Source organism: Equus quagga, chromosome 1, assembly GCF_021613505.1.
Source record: "Equus quagga isolate Etosha38 chromosome 1, UCLA_HA_Equagga_1.0, whole genome shotgun sequence".
Lineage (NCBI taxonomy): Eukaryota > Metazoa > Chordata > Mammalia > Perissodactyla > Equidae > Equus > Equus quagga.
The window spans coordinates 11,694,786-11,713,061 of record NC_060267.1 but is presented as its reverse complement, the minus strand read 5'-3'; the positions used below and the strand labels follow the sequence as shown (position 1 = coordinate 11,713,061).

General features: G+C 49.5%; 1 protein-coding gene across 7 annotated transcripts in view; it reads right to left on the bottom strand.

The window, feature by feature from the left end:
* Positions 1–749: 749 nt before the first annotated feature.
* Positions 750–18,276, bottom strand: part of BAZ2A (bromodomain adjacent to zinc finger domain 2A) — a 31,147-nt gene continuing 13,620 nt past the window's right edge. For 2 of the 7 annotated variants that reach the window (XM_046660735.1, XM_046660726.1), the window contains 28 exons: positions 17,078–17,215; positions 14,898–15,491; positions 13,831–14,016; positions 12,999–13,217; positions 12,034–12,534; positions 11,829–11,889; positions 10,679–10,787; positions 10,440–10,541; positions 10,066–10,276; positions 8,267–8,367; positions 7,874–7,939; positions 7,459–7,692; positions 7,085–7,339; positions 6,479–6,693; positions 6,097–6,171; positions 5,706–5,886; positions 5,541–5,600; positions 5,198–5,342; positions 4,006–4,676; positions 3,623–3,845; positions 3,358–3,513; positions 3,094–3,245; positions 2,615–2,904; positions 2,387–2,519; positions 2,147–2,293; positions 1,521–1,747; positions 1,262–1,405; positions 750–1,174 (listed from right to left, as the gene is read on the bottom strand). In XM_046660735.1, coding sequence (XP_046516691.1) covers positions 1,009–1,174; positions 1,262–1,405; positions 1,521–1,747; positions 2,147–2,293; positions 2,387–2,519; positions 2,615–2,904; positions 3,094–3,245; positions 3,358–3,513; positions 3,623–3,845; positions 4,006–4,676; positions 5,198–5,342; positions 5,541–5,600; positions 5,706–5,886; positions 6,097–6,171; positions 6,479–6,693; positions 7,085–7,339; positions 7,459–7,692; positions 7,874–7,939; positions 8,267–8,367; positions 10,066–10,276; positions 10,440–10,541; positions 10,679–10,787; positions 11,829–11,889; positions 12,034–12,534; positions 12,999–13,217; positions 13,831–14,016; positions 14,898–15,491; positions 17,078–17,213 — 5,760 coding nt within the window. In that variant the 5' untranslated portion in view covers positions 17,214–17,215 and the 3' untranslated portion in view covers positions 750–1,008. Of the gene's footprint in view, positions 1,175–1,261; positions 1,406–1,520; positions 1,748–2,146; positions 2,294–2,386; positions 2,520–2,614; positions 2,905–3,093; positions 3,246–3,357; positions 3,514–3,622; positions 3,846–4,005; positions 4,677–5,197; positions 5,343–5,540; positions 5,601–5,705; positions 5,887–6,096; positions 6,172–6,478; positions 6,694–7,084; positions 7,340–7,458; positions 7,693–7,873; positions 7,940–8,266; positions 8,368–10,065; positions 10,277–10,439; positions 10,542–10,678; positions 10,788–11,828; positions 11,890–12,033; positions 12,535–12,998; positions 13,218–13,830; positions 14,017–14,662; positions 14,804–14,897; positions 15,492–17,077; positions 17,216–18,276 lie in introns of those variants that run through there. The other 5 variants (XM_046660753.1, XM_046660744.1, XM_046660763.1 and 2 more) reach the window with 5 other exon arrangements.

Below are 18,276 nucleotides of genomic sequence, written 5' to 3'. Positions count from 1 at the left end.
CACACACACACACACACACACACACACACACACACACACACACACACCTCTCTCTCTCTCTCTCTGAGGCCAGTCAATTGCTACCTGGCCTCTATCTTGGGGTGTGCCCAAGCTCAGCAGTAGTTGTCCCTGAGGAGTTCCCAAGAGGGAGGTTTGGGTAAGAGGTGGGGAAGGAGGCGGGAAGGCCCAGGGTGCCTCCCTGCACTCTCCCCAGCTACTGAGTTTCAGAAAAGGCTAGAAACTCAGCATGTGAGGAGTATCCAACACTATAGAGGGGATAGCTATTGGCAGGAAGATGAGGACAGAGAGAAAGACAGGGACCTCTGAACTTTTTTTTTCCTTTGAAGGGAAAAAAAGATTTTGGGGAAATGGATGGAGGAACCCGTACATGATAGTTTTACATTATTGGATGAGAGAAAATCTGAAAGAGGGAGAGGAGGGAAAAGGAAAAATCGAGAGAGAGAAAGTGAGAAGCAGGGGAGGGGCTGAACATGGAAGCAGCATGTTCAGGGCCCGGTGTCCGGCTCGACACACTTGGGAGTTAAGTCCACTTTACTGGCCGTCACTGCGGGTCCACACACAGTACAGAGTGTTTCTCGGTTTCACACATTCACTAGAACTATTGCTATTGTTAAATAGCCCCAGAATCCCGGGGCACGTACAGGGAAGGAGAAGAAGCTGGGAGGAGGAAGTAGGGACCTCTTTCCTCCTCCTCATTTTTAATTAGGAAATAAAACAGAAAGGAAAAATTATTTTTTTCTTTCTTTTTTTGGCTTTCAGTCCAGAAGGACCTCATCTCTGCCCCTCTTATTTGAGGAGCGAGAGGAGGAAGGGAGAAAGGGGTGTCGGGGTAAGAGGATAGAAGTGCTGCCATGGGTAGGGTCAGAAATCAGGGTTATATCTGACTTGAGTCTGGGCCCAGGGCAGCATCAGCAGGTGAGAACGGCAGGGCTTTTTGTTTGGAGGGCAGAAGGAGATGCCACAAGGTGACTCCCCACCTCCCATGTCTCATAGATTGGCCTGTTTTCCCTGATAAAACTCCTCCCAGCGGCTCTCGAAGAAGCGGCGCATGATGTGCCCAGCCTTGCCCACTTCAGAGTCATCCTCGTTGAAGGTCTGGCAGTTGTCAAAGACCAGGAGTGCGTCAGCCGCAAACTCCTCTGAGCTGGTGTACCTGGGCAGGGGTGGAGGCAGAGCTGTGAGCTGGGCAGGAGTTACAGCAGTGGCACAGGAGCTGAGTGAGTTGCTGATGTCTACTTACCCTCCCCGGAGCAGCCGCTCCCTCATGGTGGAAAAATCCATAGGGTTTTTGATGATGCGCCGGTACCCACTCACCAAACGTGGGTTCACAGGCTCCAGGAAGGGCCAGGCTGCATCATGGGACTCCATCTCCATCAAGATAATCCTATCATTAAAGGGACAGTGATGGCTGTATCTCAGGAAGCAGATACACTTACCTCTCCCAGCCCTTTACTCTGGCAAAGATAGAGCCAGTTGCCCCCAGAATTCACTCCACTCACTCGCAAAATGTGAGATCACTGTGGTGGTTCCGCATGGAGAGTCGCCGCCGCTTCGAGGGGGACAGCCCTTCTTCGGAGTACCGAGGCACTGCTGGGCTTTCTCGGCCCCTTGACAGTACCCGGCGTCGGCGGCCATCACCCTCTGGGAAGTTCAGCACATAACTACTTTTCCGCTTCTGGCCTCGTTTTGGGAAACGAGGCTTCTGAGTGAATTCTCCCTCTACCTGCTAGGGATAGAAAAAAGATGAGATCACCAACAGCTGCAGATATACTCTGCCTAGCCTCCACTTCATTACAATCCCTACTTGTCTAAGTGTGATTGAGACTTCAGAATACTTTCATGCATAAGCCAGCATGTGAATTTATTTACATAACCCTATAAGATAGGTAAAAGAAAGAATGTGATCATTTTATGGAGGAAAGCAAGTGAGGCCAGAGAAGTTAAGCAACTTGTCCAAAGAAAGACCAGAACCAAGGTGTCCCCCAGCACCTAGTCTGGAGCTCTTTCCAAGGAGAGACTGAAAGCATGATAAGAAGTGAGATGTGCAGGACTGGTGGTCAATGGGATGAGAAAGAAAATATCTGACTTCTGCTCAGGAGTGGGAAGGAGAGAGCAAAAGCCTTACCTGGGCCAAACAGACAGCACAGAACCAGTCTCCTTCTGGGACAGCCTCCATCTTGGGCCGATGGCAGTAAATGTGGCAGCCACGGTCACATCCATCACAAAGCAGAAGAAACTCATCGTTGTCACCCTTCCGGCAGACTAGACAGGTCTAGACCAAGGTTTGAGGAGGCAGGGTGAGCCCTCAAGCCTCCACCTGCCAGTGACCCCGCCCACCCCGCTGGCTGGCTCCTCAGCCTCTTACCACTTTGTTGACAGACTTCTCCCAGGCAATGGACCTCTCCAGCTGGCCCAGGCACAAACACACCTGGGCTGCACTGCGGCACCGCTCGAGTGTCTGGCGCCAGGCCCGAATGCGAGGGGTGATCTCATATGATCTGGAGGGAGAAAGCAGTGATCTCTGGATAAGAAGTAGGATCCATTAAACTTACCCCTGCTCCCTAAGACCAAGGATGCAGAGGGAGCTACTCACATCTCTGTAGTGGCGCACTGGGGGGCACTACTGGGGGAGCTGAGCAGGGCCTTCTCCAGCACAACCTCGTGAGCTGGCCAGAGGGGCTCCCGTAGATACCGTCGCTCCACATTCTGCTCCAGGGCAGCCAGTCGCATCACAGCCAGGTCCAGAGGGTTGGTAGTTTTACGCACGGGTGCCAGACCTTCCCTGCCTCGACCTCTCCAGGTGATGTCCTCCTGGGAGTCGGGCAGATGCTCACAGTAGGCCAAGTCTTCACGAGTAGAGTCTGGGCTAGGACATGTCCAGCCCTGCAGGTGGGAGAGAAGAATAAAATTCTTCATTGTAAAGGAAGAAAATTAAGCATAGAAAAAATGTGACCTACTTAGGGTCACAGGAGGTCACTTGTCAAGTGGGGACCCAGGGTTTTTCCTAATAGGGTACAAGAGATTAACACCCTTCCCTCAACAACCCCCTACCCAGTGCCAGCCCCAGTGTACCCGAATCTGCAGATCAGACAGGATAACCCGCTGTTCCAGCTCCTCTACCCACTGAAGCACAGCCAGGTCTGTCTCATATGTCTTCTCTTTGGGAGACCAGCTTAAAATCCCTTCTTGAAAGGGAGGTAGCTGACTGGGCTCAAAAATGGGGTCTGAGAAGACAGAAGGCAGAGGGGAAAGGCGCATGAGGCTGTTGTCCACAGCAGCAACTTGACATGTACCCTAGGCTCTTCAGCTCAGGCTGCATCACGGTATCTATCTTACCAGTTGAGGGCCGAAGGCAGACTTCCTGTAAGAAGTCCCTGTGCTTGTTTAGGTGTTTGTGAAGTGCCTTCTCCCGGATGCCTCGGGGGTGCAGGGCCTTGAGTGTGGCATCCAATGTCTCAGGATCTTGGATCCACCACCAGCCTGAGCACATCTCTGTGAACAGTTTATGTGTGTGGGGTGGGGAGCAGGGACCAGCTACGAATCACACAGCCCACATCTGATGCCACCCCTGCCCATACCCCATCTACCCAAGGTCACTCACCAGCAGGGACAGGCTGGGCTGTCAGCTGGGTTAGGTAACGCTGCTCCATCTGTTTGAAGAACTTACTGGGGGGTCTCCCTCTCCGTTTTGGCTGTCGCAGCCCTGCGGGACTTTGTGGTGTTTCTCCAGGGTCTCCTGCTCGCCTCTTAGGGGCCACCCCAGGCAAAGGGGTGGAAGAGAGCTGCACTGGAGAACAGGGGTTGGCAGCACTGGGTCTGTTCGCCTGTGAATCAGATGAAACATAAGGGGCTGAGGGTGTTTTCAGATTTACAGGACCCTAATGGCCCCATCCTTTCTCCCAACTTCAGTAACAGCCCACAGCCAGGCAATGGAGCCTGTGGGAAGATGAAATCAAGTGCATACTATTTGTTCTGGCTACTTACTGGCTTGGAGGAGGCAGGTAGCTGGAGGGAGGGAGTAGGCTGGTCCTCAGAAACTGCAGGGGGTGGCGTAGGGGCAGCGTTGCAGGGTATCTGAGCTGAGAAGTTAAACCAGGGAGCTTGAGAATCAGGGCTGGATTCCGCCTCATCAGGCTCTGGCTCCTCTAGGGGCTGTGATGGGGTCGGGTCCAGTTTTCCGGGGCTGCTATCAGGCGTGAGGACTGAGCTGCTCAACAGGGAGCCATGGCTCTGAGTCTGGCTTAGCCAAGACAGGAAGGCTGACTGGCTGAGGTCATGCTGGCTCTGACCCAGAGACAAAGGGGAACCTTCTGGCTCCAGGAACCCATTATGGGACTGAGGATGGGACTGAAGCTGGGGCTGGGGCTGGGGCTGAGGCTGGGCATGAGCCTGAAGCTGAGGATGGGGCTGAGTCTCAGGCTGAAGCTGGGCTTGGGGCTGTTCTGACTCCTGACCCCTAAAAGGGGATTTAAGGTGCCTAGGATGCATAGACCCAGGCTTAGTTTTTCGAGGTCGGCCTCGGGCCCGGGCAGGAGAACTGGTGGAGGTGCTGGAGACAGCTAATTCCCTCTTCAGAGAGAAGGGAGCTGGGCTGGGTGCTGTATGGCCTGCTACTTTCAAGGAGTCAGTTTCCTGCTTTATCACATCCTCAGGAACTGTAAAGAGAAGTGAAGAACTTAAGACACACACTGACATATAAGGAGAAAGAAAGAAGGTATATAAACTATAGGATATAAGCTTTCTTTTTCTCTTGAACTTAATTCCCCCTTTTTCGAGATTCCACTGGGAACAGCTTACATGCCAATGAACACAGTATCTGGGGAAACTGTTCTCCCAAGTAATCAGCAGCAGCATAATCATGAATCAGCATTTATTGCAAACCAACTATATCTTAAGCACTATTCTAAGAGCATTAATTTATTTTAATTCTCTCAGTAGCCCTGCTATGGAAGCATCCATACTATTATCATCTCTGTTTTACAGAGGAAGACACTGAAGCATATGGCTGGTGAACGGAGAGCAGGTGGGCAGGCAGTCTGCTTCAGGGCCTGTGCTCTTCACTATGCTATACCGATTCTCAGAAAATGAAAGAAGCCCAAGACAACTAGGCAGCGGAAAAGGAATTGTCTAACTTTTGTTAGACAGGACTCAATTCGGGTTCCCTCGACACACATACCTAAGCTCCCCTCTGTTCCTTCCACAAAGATACCAGCCAAATAGGGCAACACCCAGTAGCGGCGTCTGTAGCGGTCCTGACCCAAGGAGACTGCCCGAAGCATCTGGGATGAGTGAAGCAGCTTTTTGCGAAAGAAAAGCTGACGCTAGGTAGGCAGTGGAAAAGGAAGATGAATAAAAACCACATTTCCAGGGTGACAATGATGACTTCGTCCAGTACATGGAAGAAGGGCAATGGCTCTCAACTTCCCCATAAAATTGATACCATCTGGGCCCAACTTATAAGGCAATCAGTTCTCACCCAGCCCACATCTCCAGCTCCTAGGAGGTTAGAAGCACAATACCTTGCTGAGTTTTTCTATCTGGCGCTCTAGCTCTGGGATGCTAGATGCTGTGGCATCAACCTGGAGGAGAGACAAGTGGACACCGAGAGAAAGGGAATTATCAGACTCCAGGAAGAGAAATAATCTATTTTCCAACCCCCACTTTCCTTGGTCTGGGGCTAGTACCTCTCCATCTCTTCGACCCCTACGGCCATGGACAACTGCTGTAATCTCCTCCTCTTCCTCCTCTTCCATGCCACTGGTCTCCTCCATGATCCGAGAACTGCGCCTCCGCCCCAGGCCTTCCTCTGGCCCTTGCATCTCTACCTCAGGCCGCCCAGTTCGCTTGGCCAGAGCAGTTTTCAGTCTTGAAACAGACAAAGATTAAGGGAAATGGTGGTGAGGAACGTGATACTGCCACAAAAGAAACACCCGGAATCTAAGCCATCTTGAGTGCTGGGGTAAGCTCCCAACCCCAGGAAGGGACTAAGGGCATCAAGGTCCAGGCGAAAGTCCTGACTATGCTTCACCCTTTCCCCCTTCTCTCTCTGGGCCCTTCCCTCTGTCCTGTCCCTACCTCCGGAGCCGGCCTTCAACAATCCACTTGTTTTTCCTGTAGCTGGACATACTCTCCAGAGTCTTGTCAATCTCACTGCAGGAGAATAGCAAATGGAATTTTGAGGTAGAAGTGGCAGCCCACACGAAAAAGAAGGCAGTCTCAAGGGCAAAGGGACTGCAGCTGAACAGGGGGTTTCAGCCTAGAGCCCAGACTGGATAAATGGCAGAGGCAGGCTCAGGTTCTCCAAGGGAAGGCACCAAGATTTGGTCCCAAGTCACTCCAGCATCTCCAGAGCATGGCAATGGACAGACATCACCCAAGATTTCTGGATGGCTAAACCCCTCCCCCATCCCATTCTGACCAAGGCATACAACAAACTCCCCTGCCCCCAGCCCCTCACTTGATGATGAGGGTGGAGCCGTTGAGCTCATGCACCAGGAAGGCCAGGACAGCAGCCTTCTGTTGGGGTGGCTGGGCCTGAAAAGGCTGGGTGCGCAGGCTGTCACAGAGGGCTGGCTCCACTCCATATGCCATGAGGAAGCAGCGCAGGATCTCAGACACGTTGTCTCTTGTCAGTGGGATCTCAGATACCTTCTCCCCCAAGATCTTTAAGGACTGTTTGGAGGAGAGCACAAGGGGAGTTAAGAGAGAAAGAGGAACAACTCAAGTTGGGTGAATCTGGAACGGGAAAACATGGTAGGAGTGAACTATGGTGTGAAGATAGGAAAAGAGGAAAAGAATGAAAGCTGCTAGGACGAGGGAACACAAAGGAAAGGAGTAAAAGAAAAGGAGTAAAATAAAGGAAAACGAACAAGTAAGCAGAGGAAGGTCAGGAAGAAACTGAAGGAAAAAATACAAGGAAAACAGAAACAGAAACTCTATCTCCCTTCACTGGTCCTGATCACTTTAGGGAGGGGCTTTCCTGTGTTTAACTTAAAGAGAAAACAAAACTGAGACAAAGCATTGGATCCCAGGCCCTCCCAACCTGCCTAGGAAAGGACCTCACCTGACAGTAGGAGGGCAAGCCAGGATCGTAGAGGGCAGCCTTCAGGAGCCGCACAAGCAGATCTTGCACCTCGCCCAAGCTGTCGCCTTGACACAGAAGTCCCTCCTGCAGGACCCCCAAGCTAGGTACATCTTTGGCAGGGTCAAAGCCCAGCACCTTGCCAAAGCTGTGCAGAAACTCCACAATGGTCAAGCAGTCTGAGAAGGCCCCACTAGGCAGGATGAGACCAGGGATGCGTGAGAAGTCGGGCAGGGGCTGTAAGGGGAAAAGTGGTAGGGGGTTCGTCAAACATACCAGAAGGCAATTCCTTTAATAGACATGTCTTCACCACTGGCCCCTCCAGGACCCAGCACCTGTTACTGTCCCCTCACTACCTGGTGGTCAGTCAGACACATATCCTCTGTGGGCTTCTTCATCTCTTCCAAGATCATCTGCTGTCTCTGCCGCTCCTCCAAGCGCCTCTGCGAGGTCAGGGTTTTATCTGCTTTACAGGCTGCCTTGGCTTTGGTCACCTCCTCCTTTTCCTTCATTTCTACCTTCTCCTTCTTCTCCCTCTTGACTTTTTCTTTCAGTTTTTCCTGCTTTGCCTTTACCTTCTCCTTCTCAGCCTACCCACCCAAGGGAGAAGAGGAACCAAGAGTGCCATCAAGATTCCAGTCACCACCCTTCCCTGGTCCCCATCCTTCCCACCTCTGAGCCCAGAAACATGACTACAAAACAAGAATGACCCACACGTCTTGCAAAATCAGTTTGGTGACTTCAAAGTTACACTTGTGTACATGCACCTACCTTGGATTTCTTCTTAGCTTCCTTCTGCTTTAAGCTCTTGGTCTCTTGTTTCCGCTTGTTTCTGGCCTGTAAACCATAAGGGAAGTCATTTCTCCTCAAACTCTGAAAGCATCTCTGCTTGGGCTAGGATTCAAAAACAGACAAGGGTGCTGGGGAGGAGAGGTGAGAGATGGGATGAGGGATTGGCAGTGGATCAATTCTCTCACCCTGGAGATGCCCACATTGTTCCTGAACAAGCCCAATTCTCTAAAATCAAGCCCCCCCAAATTCCACGTAATGAAAGTATGCTGCTACAAGGGGGGGGTGGGGTAGCAGATGTGAGAGAAAGAAGAAAAGACGGAGCAGGCTGTAGGAAAAGTCAACCCCCTGTGTAATCTCTCTGATGTCCCTCACCTGCCCTTGGCCAGCAGTCTGACACTCTCCCCGCTGTACCTTCTGCTTCACCTTCTTCTTGATTTTACTCATCTTTGCTTTATCCTCCTCATTCAGCGTTTCTGTGTGAGCAGAAATGAAAATGAAGAGGCAGGCAGACTGATCTCCAGCATCCAGAGCAGAACAAGCCAGTCATACAGCTGGCTTCCCAAGTAGCTCCCTGAAGAATCTACAAGTTTCTTTCTTTTTTAAAGTATACATAATAAAATATTGGGGGAAAAACGTAGGACAGGCACCTCCTCTTTGTGGTATGGGGTTAGCATAAAGAATTCAAATGTATCTCCTTCCCAGAAGCACCAGCTCTGGAACAGACTGGACTGCTTTAGAAGGGGTCCTAGAGGCCACAGTGACAGAGTAGCCTGTAGCCTATGTCCCAGGCTATCTGACAAGGACAGCAACCCAGAGCCTGATTTTAGAACAGAGCAATGAAACAGAAAACCAAACTGCCAGGGAAAGAGGGAGGTATCCAGAGTTGGAAGCACTGATTAACCAAGAATGTGCCAGAAAGAAAGAGTCCAGACAACGGACACCTCAGTAGTATCAGATCAACACCAATACCGCTATTGCTTATGATCAGCTCCTATGTCCTGCTCCACTAAAAGACGTGAATTTCTTCCCTTTCGGAAGACTTAATACTGAAGTGTGACTGCAGCAGCAGAGTGTCTTAGAACTGACATTTCTGATATGGTAGCAACTATTCTATTCTGGCACAGAAAAGCTACCACCATCACATCTGCACAGCAATTCTCTAAGTTAGACAGATATTATCTGCAGATGAACCACTATATAGGCTTCTGTTAAAATAAAAGTGACTTGCTCTAGGGTCAATACAGTCAGAATCTGGCAGAGTTGGAACTCTGAATGAGTCAGAAGACTCCAAATTTTTCCAAATTCTTCATACTGTATCAGGATAAATGCAGTACTTATTGAAAAATTAGACATATCCTACCTGTCTACCCCACTAAAGAGTTCCATTTATCTTTTGGATTCAGATGTGAATTCTGAACCTCTGTGATGGTGGCAATGAGTAAAGTAAGAGTGTACAACCAAAACCAGTAAGACAAGTAAGGAGCCGAAAGATTGTAAGAAAGACATGAAAACCCTCTCCTCTAACTACATCTGGGGACTGCTCAAGACTCTACCAGTAAGAGGAACTCGAGGAAGAAACTGGTTGTTAAAGAAGTACCACAAAAGTGCTGGGACCCTAATGCTATTTTCCAGGGAGGGAGAGGTGATTCAGATTCATTCTGTTCAGATAATGTCAGTCAAGCTCCTGGGAAATCCAGGCATTATCAATTTATCCACATTTCAGATGCCATGTAGAGCGAGCAGAATCCCAGAGTAAGAAACACCACTGTATGTATGTACACACACACACACACACAAAATGGAATACTACTCAGGCATTAAAAAAAGACAAAATCATCCCATTGCAACAACATGGCTAGACCTTGAGGGTATTATGTTAATCGAAATAAGCCAAAGACAAACACCATGATTTCACTCATATGTGGAAGATAAACATAGGGACAAAGAGGACAGATTAGTGGTTACCAGAGGGGAAGGGGGTAGGGGGAGGGTGAAGGGGTTAAAGGAGCACATATGTATGGTGATGGATGAAAACTAGACTATTGGTGATGAGCACGATGCAGTCTATACGGACACTGATATATAATAATGTACACCTGAAAGTACACAATGCTATAAACCAATATGACCTCAATAAAACAATTTTTAAAAAGAAAAAGACACCACTGTACCTTGGGCCTCCAATTTCTTTAGGAGGCGGTTGTCTGTCTTATTCAACAGCTCAGTGATTTTGACCTTGGGTGGCCGACCTCGGCCCCGTTTCACCTTGGGGACTTCCTTGGTCTTGGCCTTCTCAGTGTTTCGAGGTCGGCCCCGTTTCCCAGTAATTGCCTGAATCCTGGATGGGATCTCCTCTGCTGAGAGCTGTACCCACTGCAAGCCCTAAGGTAATGAGGAAAACTGTTACAATGGGAGGAATCATTGCAAACCACTAGGCCCTCTGAACCATTCAATGCCCCAGAACCTCCAAACCCCACAAGAGGAAGCTGCAGTTTGTCCATCAACCCTTTCTTAGGGAAAGCATATTTAACCCTTGGGTCTGCACCTCTGCTGTGTCTCTCTCTTCAAAGAAATCTCCAACAGGCATACGGGGACTGAAGCTGAAGTGCTCACGGCGGACATTGTGTACCACGTTGCGGCTCAGGTACTAAGAGGAGGAGGTAAAGTGGCATTAATGAAGTCATAGCCCTACTATGTCTTGCCAGCAAGAGCACAAGCAGAACAGGCCCAGAGCAGATAATGCCAGGCTGTTGCAACTGGGCCCAAGAATGAAAACCTCATTACCTTGATCACTTCCGGGAACTGTTTCATCCTCTTCCCACAGGGGCCGTAATACCAGGTCTCTCCCTGCCAGCGGTGGCTGCCCTTCTTGATGCGCACCTCTCTCCGCCACCTGCCAGAGAAGCACACGGGCCCTGCCACCAGGTCACACCCCTACCCACTCTCAAGCCACCCAGGAGCCAAACCCACTGAGCAAATGCTCCCCGCATCTGTCTCACCAGACCTGCACGTAGAGGCAAATGCAGCATGAGACACAAGCCTGGCTAGAAGGCAGACCTGAGCTCCACAAACCCCTCAGGGCCTCGGGGTAAAGCAATACACCAAACTGCCCAAGCCCAGAAAGACCTTCATGCCTCCCTTTACAAAGTCAGTGAGATGAGCAGCCAGAAACCCGCTCCCTGACACTGTTCAGGGCAACTACTGGGTTTGCAGTAAAGAGGATGAAGACCTAAGGGAATACAGGCAGAAAAGACAGAGAGTGGGGAGGCAAGCAGAAGAGGATACTGGCTGCTGACTCCAACTCCACAGGCCAGGGTTTAGTAAGGAACTCTGTGTTCTGAGCAACACATTATTCTAAGACTAAGCCTTATCTTTCTCTCAAAACTTGAAGCAGAATTTAGACTTGGTGACCAACAGTAGCCTAGAGGGGTGGGAGGTGGGGAAGATCAGGAAGGGAGTTATTCCTACAAGGCCCTGATGTCAGCTGCTAGCTCACTCTACTCACGTATTGTTCCTGCCCTTACCTCTTCAAAGAGCATTTAAAAAAAAAAACAACTCATCAGAACTAAGCCCCTCCCCATTCACTGCTATTCCTTCTCTAAGCATAAAGGACAAGTTAGCTAATTTGGATATCTGAGCCTTAGGGTCACCAGCTGGGTTTGGAGAAGTTAACAGTGGTAGCCCCTGAGCAAAAACCAGAGTGGCCACAAAATGAGGAAAGAATAGGTAAGGGGAGACCAACATTCCCCCACCCCTAGGGAGAAGGAAAGCCTAGGAATCTCTTGCAGAGAAACATTATCATTGCTATCCTTTAATCCATTCTTATCTAGCCCATTCCTCCCCTCCTCAGAAGAGAGGAGCTCCCTTCTCTTCTTCCTAAAGTCAGTCATTAAATTTGTCAAGGTCAATGCACGTAGCAAACTAGAGCATTTACCCATGTTGGAGGGGAAGACGAACTTCTTCAGGGGTAGCAATACGTCTCCTCAGGACATCACCTTGGGAGGAAGATGGGGGATATCCAAATTAAGAGTTCAAGCAAAATAGTGAAACAACAGGCCAGCAAGGAAGGGCTAAATGCCACACAGGTCAGACACTTCTCCTAAAACCAGCTAGAGGAGGAAGAGAATCTAGACACTCACCACTGCCAGAAGCAGTGACTCCTTCACCGGTGATCTCTTCCAGGTCAGCAGTGGTTTCAGGGAAGCTGCTGACATCCTTATTTCCTGGGGAGGCTACTGGGAAGACAGCTGCTGGGGAAGCTGCAGGGGACACTTTTGGGGAGGTCACCGGGGAGGCTGTCAAGGAGACTTCCGAGGATACTGGTGGGAGGGCTGCCGAGGAAGTTGGAGAGACTGTAGGGAAGGCTGCTGGGGAGACGGCTGGGGAGAGTTCTGGAGAGGCTGCTGGAGAAACTGCTGGGGAGACCTCTGGAGAGATTTCAGGGGAGGCTGCTGGAGAAACTGCCAAGGAGATTGCTGGGGAGGCTGTTGGCGAGACTGCTGGTGCGGTTGCTGGATGTAGCTGAATAGTGGATGACTGGTCAGGGACTGGTTGGGCCAGATGTGGTGGGAAGTCTGAAGCCTGAGTCTCCATTTCTTCCTGTTCTGCATCACTACCATTATTCAGGTCAAAGCTGTTATCTAGAATCCCAGGGATAGGATGGGTAAAGGAAAAATGGTGTCGTATAAAACAAGAGAATCTACTCAGTCAAACCTGGACTAAGCTAAACAGGGTTACTTCAAGGGCTTTTCTCTAGGGTTGGAAAAAAAGAAGTAGTCTCTGGCTGTCCTTCCCAATCATTCATGAAGGTTAAGGGGCAAAGCTGCTGTCATTGCGTGAAAAATACATTTTACCTGAAGCCAGTAAGGCCTCTGGCCTCATTTTTCCTGCAAACTCTAAGTCTCACAAGCTCTTCTGGGCACAGGGCAAATCTGAGAGTGTAGCAGCCTGTGCCTTTTCTAGTCCCACCATACACTATCCCATAGCCCCCTCAGCTCCCAGCAAGGTGTTCTCATAGATAGCCCCCCAGCCCCTAACTGTGGAAAACGTTCTTTCGCCTTTTCCCAGGTCAAGGACTTTCTTTGTTCTACCCCTCTTCACTTACCCTGCAGGACAGATTCCCCAAGGACAGGTGGAGAAGCGGGGCTGGCAAAAATAGAGGCTGAAGTTTGACTGTCATCTGCCAGGAGACTGAAGGCAGTGGCGTTATTGAGGGAAGGGCAGTCAAGGGCAGAAATCACAGGGCTGTCCTCAAGAGGCAGCTTGTCCTCTGCACCCATCAGCTCCGTGTCATCTATACCATAGAGTCCTCCACTCACTGGCTCTTCGGGGAGTGGAAAAATCAGAAAGCAAGATTTAAGAAATACTGGTCTGAATACATCCAATTCTAGTTCCCACAGTGTGAAGGTTCTTTCTAATATTAACTTAGAGAAATTTTACAGTCCTCTCTCTGAAAGTAAAGTCACCAGGACACAGGGATCATAAAAACTTGAAGTGGAAATGAAGGGAAAGGCATTGGCCCTATGTCAACCCACAGACCAATGCAAAATTCCAGCCATCTATCATAAAACAGGCCTTTCTTATATCTCAGTTGGGTAAAAGGTAATTGTTCACTGGCAAATGTTTTCTTTCTAGTTATTGAGAACCCAAATAGCCCAACTGTGTGGTAATAAGTTCATATCCAGTGAATTATTACAATCCAGGGCCCTTGGCCAAAAGGAACACTGGGAGAGAACCTGGGAAATGAACCAATTCAGCTCAGAGTGCAGTTGGCCCAGTCAGGCCAGTGGCATGAAACTGGTCTGCCACAGGATTATCTGGAGACTCCAATGCCCCAGATTCCCGAATATTTTCCATGGTTTACTATCTCTTCCAGGTGGTAGAAGCTGGCTACCCTGTGCATGGATGAGTTGAAGGGAGCCAGCCTCCAAGCCTACCTGGTGCCAGAGTGTTGAAGGGCTCCAGAGAGACTTCACTGAGGATTGGAGTGTCTTCCAGTTGATCAGGAAGATGTGAAGGATCATCTAAGCAGCTCACTGTGGGGTCAGGGACCAAGACTGAGACCTCCTGGTGTAATGATTCCACAGAAGGGACGGAGCCATTGTAGCCACACATCTTCAGTTCTAGGAAATCCCAGAAGAGGGCAAAAATCAAAATCAGTGCCTTCAATGGTTCATTTGCTTTAGGAGGCAGTCAGTCTTTGCTAGAGGAATGTTCATTCTTTCAGCATTTATGGGTACCAGTTCTACGTTGGGTACCGATCATACCAAGACACTGTGTGAGCAGAGATGTGCTAGTAAAATCCTACAGCAGGTAAAGAGAGGGGAAAGGAGAGTGGAGTCTGAGACAAGAACTCCATCACATTCTCAGCTATTTCCCCATCCAGTGGGAATAGGCAGTAAATAGAGAAAACATCCTGTAATCATACAAGGTGGTCACCCTTGTACTTGGAATCAATAGCAACCTAAGCGTTTATCTATTTTGAGGGAAAAGATGAGAGGGATTGTCACATGCACCAATGCTAATAACAACAACAAAGAAAGGAAACTGTGAGTAGACAAGCAATGGTATGCTCTGCCTGCTTCCTTCCATCATTCACAAGCCAATCACTCCTAGGGCTCAGCCCACTTTAGCAGCCAGTCTGGCCCTGCCATAGTCAAGTCAAAGTGGCCTCAATGCTCCCTGCTAATGCCCCAACCCCTTCCTATATTTTGGAAGAAGCCCTTCTTGATGCAGGGTGTCTGTTGGGGCTGTTTCGGGCTCGCCCACCTGCCCTCTCCAGGCCAGCAGCTCTGCATGAGCTTGAAATAATTTGCACTCCCACTCGCGAGCTGGTGCTGCTGCCACAAAAACACCAGCCACTTGGCTCTGCTAATCACCAACATGCAAATCAGCCTCCACTGCAGAGAGCTGGAAAGACAAGTTTTCCTCACCTCAAAAAGCCACTGCCCCCCACAGCCCGATTTTCCCTCTTCCAACCCAGCTCACGGACCCACAGTTATACCTGGCTGCTCTTCCTCCAGCTCCAGGCTGCCTACCAAGCCAGTGCCATTCTCTGCCACAACTGAAGACAGCTCCTTTTCTGCCGCCTCATCAGGATGGATACTACTGCCTACCTCCTGGGAGGGTGCAAAGGTTTGGATACTGGATCCCAACATAGGTGAAGTCTGTGGGGAGGTGAAAAAACTAGGGGGTGCATTGGGCATCACCTCAAAATTCTGGTCAGGAAAGGAATCATACAGTTCCTGTGAGTCGAAGTTAAGCCCCATGGGACTCTGGGTGCCGTTGGCCCAGAATTCCTGGCTCCCAGCCCGAAGGTTAGTGTTGTGACTTGGGGATGAAGGTTGCCGGCTGCCCCCAAGGATGCCGTTGAGTGGGTATTGTCCCCCAGAGAACTGGGAGAGAAGGGGTGGGTCCTTGAGGTTGCTGCCAGGATTGGCAGATGTGTACTGTGAGTAGTTCCAGAGACAGTCGTAGGCCACGTTGGGGTGATGGAGGTGTGAGGTGCTGGAGGAGTGGGGAGCAGAGTTCAAAATCCCTGAAGTAGTAGTGTGAGATACAGTAGATAAGCCATTAACATTCACATCCCCATTCAAACCTGGCAGAGAAGGAAGGAAAAGGGTCAGTTACAGATATGTATGCAAGTAACTCTACCAACTCCACCAAAAGAACAGCACTGACTAGAAAAAGGGAAGGTGAAGGGGAGGGGGATTCCCCGTGTTATATTTATAGCTTTTCAGTCTCCAGGGAACACCAAACCCAGATGCTCCTGGATGTAAGCTTAGCAACTGCTGCTGAGGCTACTGAGTAGGGGGCTGGGGAGCTCTCCTGCCTACCATAGCAGCGACCAACAGAGAGCTGACTGCTGCCGATGCTCAGGCTTTTAATTTTTTTTAATGAAGCTGTTTGCAGACTCCCTACAGTGACTTGCATTCTTCCCCACCCTCATTCCCTAGAGGAATTCTTCCCTTGGAGTGGCATGACTGAATTCTCCAGCCCCCTCTACCATTTCCCCAGTGCCTGTTTGGCCTTGCAGTGGCACCAGAAGGGACAGCCTCCACCTCACTGGCACATGCAGATCCAGCACTTCGTGCTGGGCTAAGAATAGAATTTGCAGTCACCACAGCGGCAAGATCCCAGCTCAGAAGGCTAGGCTTGGCCCCTCCCCATAGGCACTGGAGAGCAATATGCAGGGGGAAGAAATCTCTGCATGACCAGTACTGCAGACTTCAATTCTCAACAGCAATGGCAATCTCTGGCCTGGAGGACAATGAAATAAAAGGAACCAAGATACTAAGGCAGCTGGAGGTGGGGTGGGGGTCCTCCAGTGAACTAAAGGAGCTTCTATTTATCTGCAACTCCCTTGTGGAGGATAGCCGGCAGAGGTGGCAAGTATAAGCCTGTGGCAGTATTTTTCTGCTGCAAGGAAGGAGGGAAGCATTTGGGCTTCTCTCTGCTTCCAAGCATAAAGTACCTGAAACCCAGGCAAGATTAGAGAGGTACTTGGCAGAGCCAAGATACAGAGCAACTGATAAGCCAAATCCAGGAAAAGACCAAATCCTGGCAGCAACACTTCCATCTGGAATTATAGATGTTTCTCTGGGGAACTAGGTAAGCATTCAAACCCTCCCTGTCCCTATCTTTTATCCTTAAGGACAGGTGGTGCTACAGGCACTTCAGGCATCTGCCTTCTTCTCTGCTGCACAAACTAAAAGGCAAACACATCCCAACCTTCACCCAACCCCTCCACCCCCAGTCCTAGGGGTGGCTTCTCCAACCTCTTAAAAACAGCTTCTCCGAGGGCTGGCCCTTTATCTCTCTCTCATGGGTCTAAGCTGGTTATCAGAAGTGGTAGCTACCTCACCACTCTCTGGCAGTAGCCAGGGAACAGGGCTGACAGAAGAGCAGGCTAAGCTGAAAAAGCCAGTATGTTTTTCTAATTCCTTCCAACCTTAAGTCAAAACTAAAAGTGTTGCTTCCATAAACCCCTAGAACTTGTTCTTAGAGGCCTGATTTCTCTCCAGCCCCCGAAGTTCTAAGGATTCACTTCCCCCCTCCCCACCCGGGAGGAAAGAGAGCTGTTGTGAGGTAGCTAGCCCAGAGGGGAGCCAATCTCATCCCATCAACCTGCTCTAAAGGAATGATGCCCACTCCCTCCCCAGGCCATGTGGCCCTCACACTCACTTTTCCCTTGCTGGGGGAAGTTCATGGGAGACCCGTTAGTGTAGAGGCCCTCCCCTGAGGAGGGAGAGGGTTTCAGTCCTGAGGCAGCAGGTGCAGGGGGAAGGCCAGTAAAGTTAAAATGGTCGTTTGCCTCCATTTCTGTAGGAGGGGAGAGAGAGGGGAAAAAAATACTGGCGGTTAAACAAGGTTATGTCACCTGGAATCTTCTGGAGGGAATACCCCCTCCCCTCCATCTACTTACCCTTCTCCTACCTAAGTACTGGGGGCCAGAGTGGGGGTTGAAAAAGAGAAGGGGAGGAGGAAATATACCCCTAACCCCTAATGACTCTACAGAAACAGTCGTTTAAAGTCAGCTTTGTAGAGATAAAAATAGTGAGAAAGACCAAGATATAAGCCTGAAGGAGTCTTCTCCCTGTGTAAGCTCCACCCTCTTAACTCCCAGCCCTGGTTACCCCTCTATGTTAGATATTAGCCCTCTATTCTAACATTTAACATTCTCCATCCTTTAGCTTTTTCCCCTTCAAGGTAAGGCCAGAGTCCACAGAAAGTTCTCAAAACCACCTTTTTGACAGGAAGCCATGGAGATGTGGTGTTGGTAGAAAAAGCACACTTGATATATACCCTGCTTTGTTGTTATACTCAAGTTAAACTATTGCCAGGTTACTCTATCCATAGCCCTAGACATCTGAAAAAGATAGTGCAGTTACCTTAGTAAAGAGATTCAAAAAGAAGAATACATTTCAGGAAAGGTGACCATAATGGAAAAACTCAAATCACCCGGCAATACTTCTACTCCTTTCTGATGGGAAATACTACACTCTCCAAGAACACAGCTCAGAAAAATGTCAGAGGTGGAAAGCTGATTAAATAAGAGGGTGTCGCAAGGAATGTTATTCTGGTATGTCTACTACGGTTACTTCCTAATGATTTGCTTTTGTGGCTTAAATGTAAAGGGTCATAGAACAGCTAGATACTTCTATTTGTAAAGTACAGTGGCTCATTGCAGGGTATTATGGTTAAAAAGCTTTTCACTCTCTTCTTAATATGCAGTGATATACTACTAAGAATGATGAAAAGTTAAGCCCTTGATCAGAGTAAACTTAACTATGATAGAGCAAAGAGAAGAGGGAAGAAAGATAGGAAGCAGAAGCCAGAAATATTGGTAAAATCTGACACATCAATCAGATACTTATGATGTA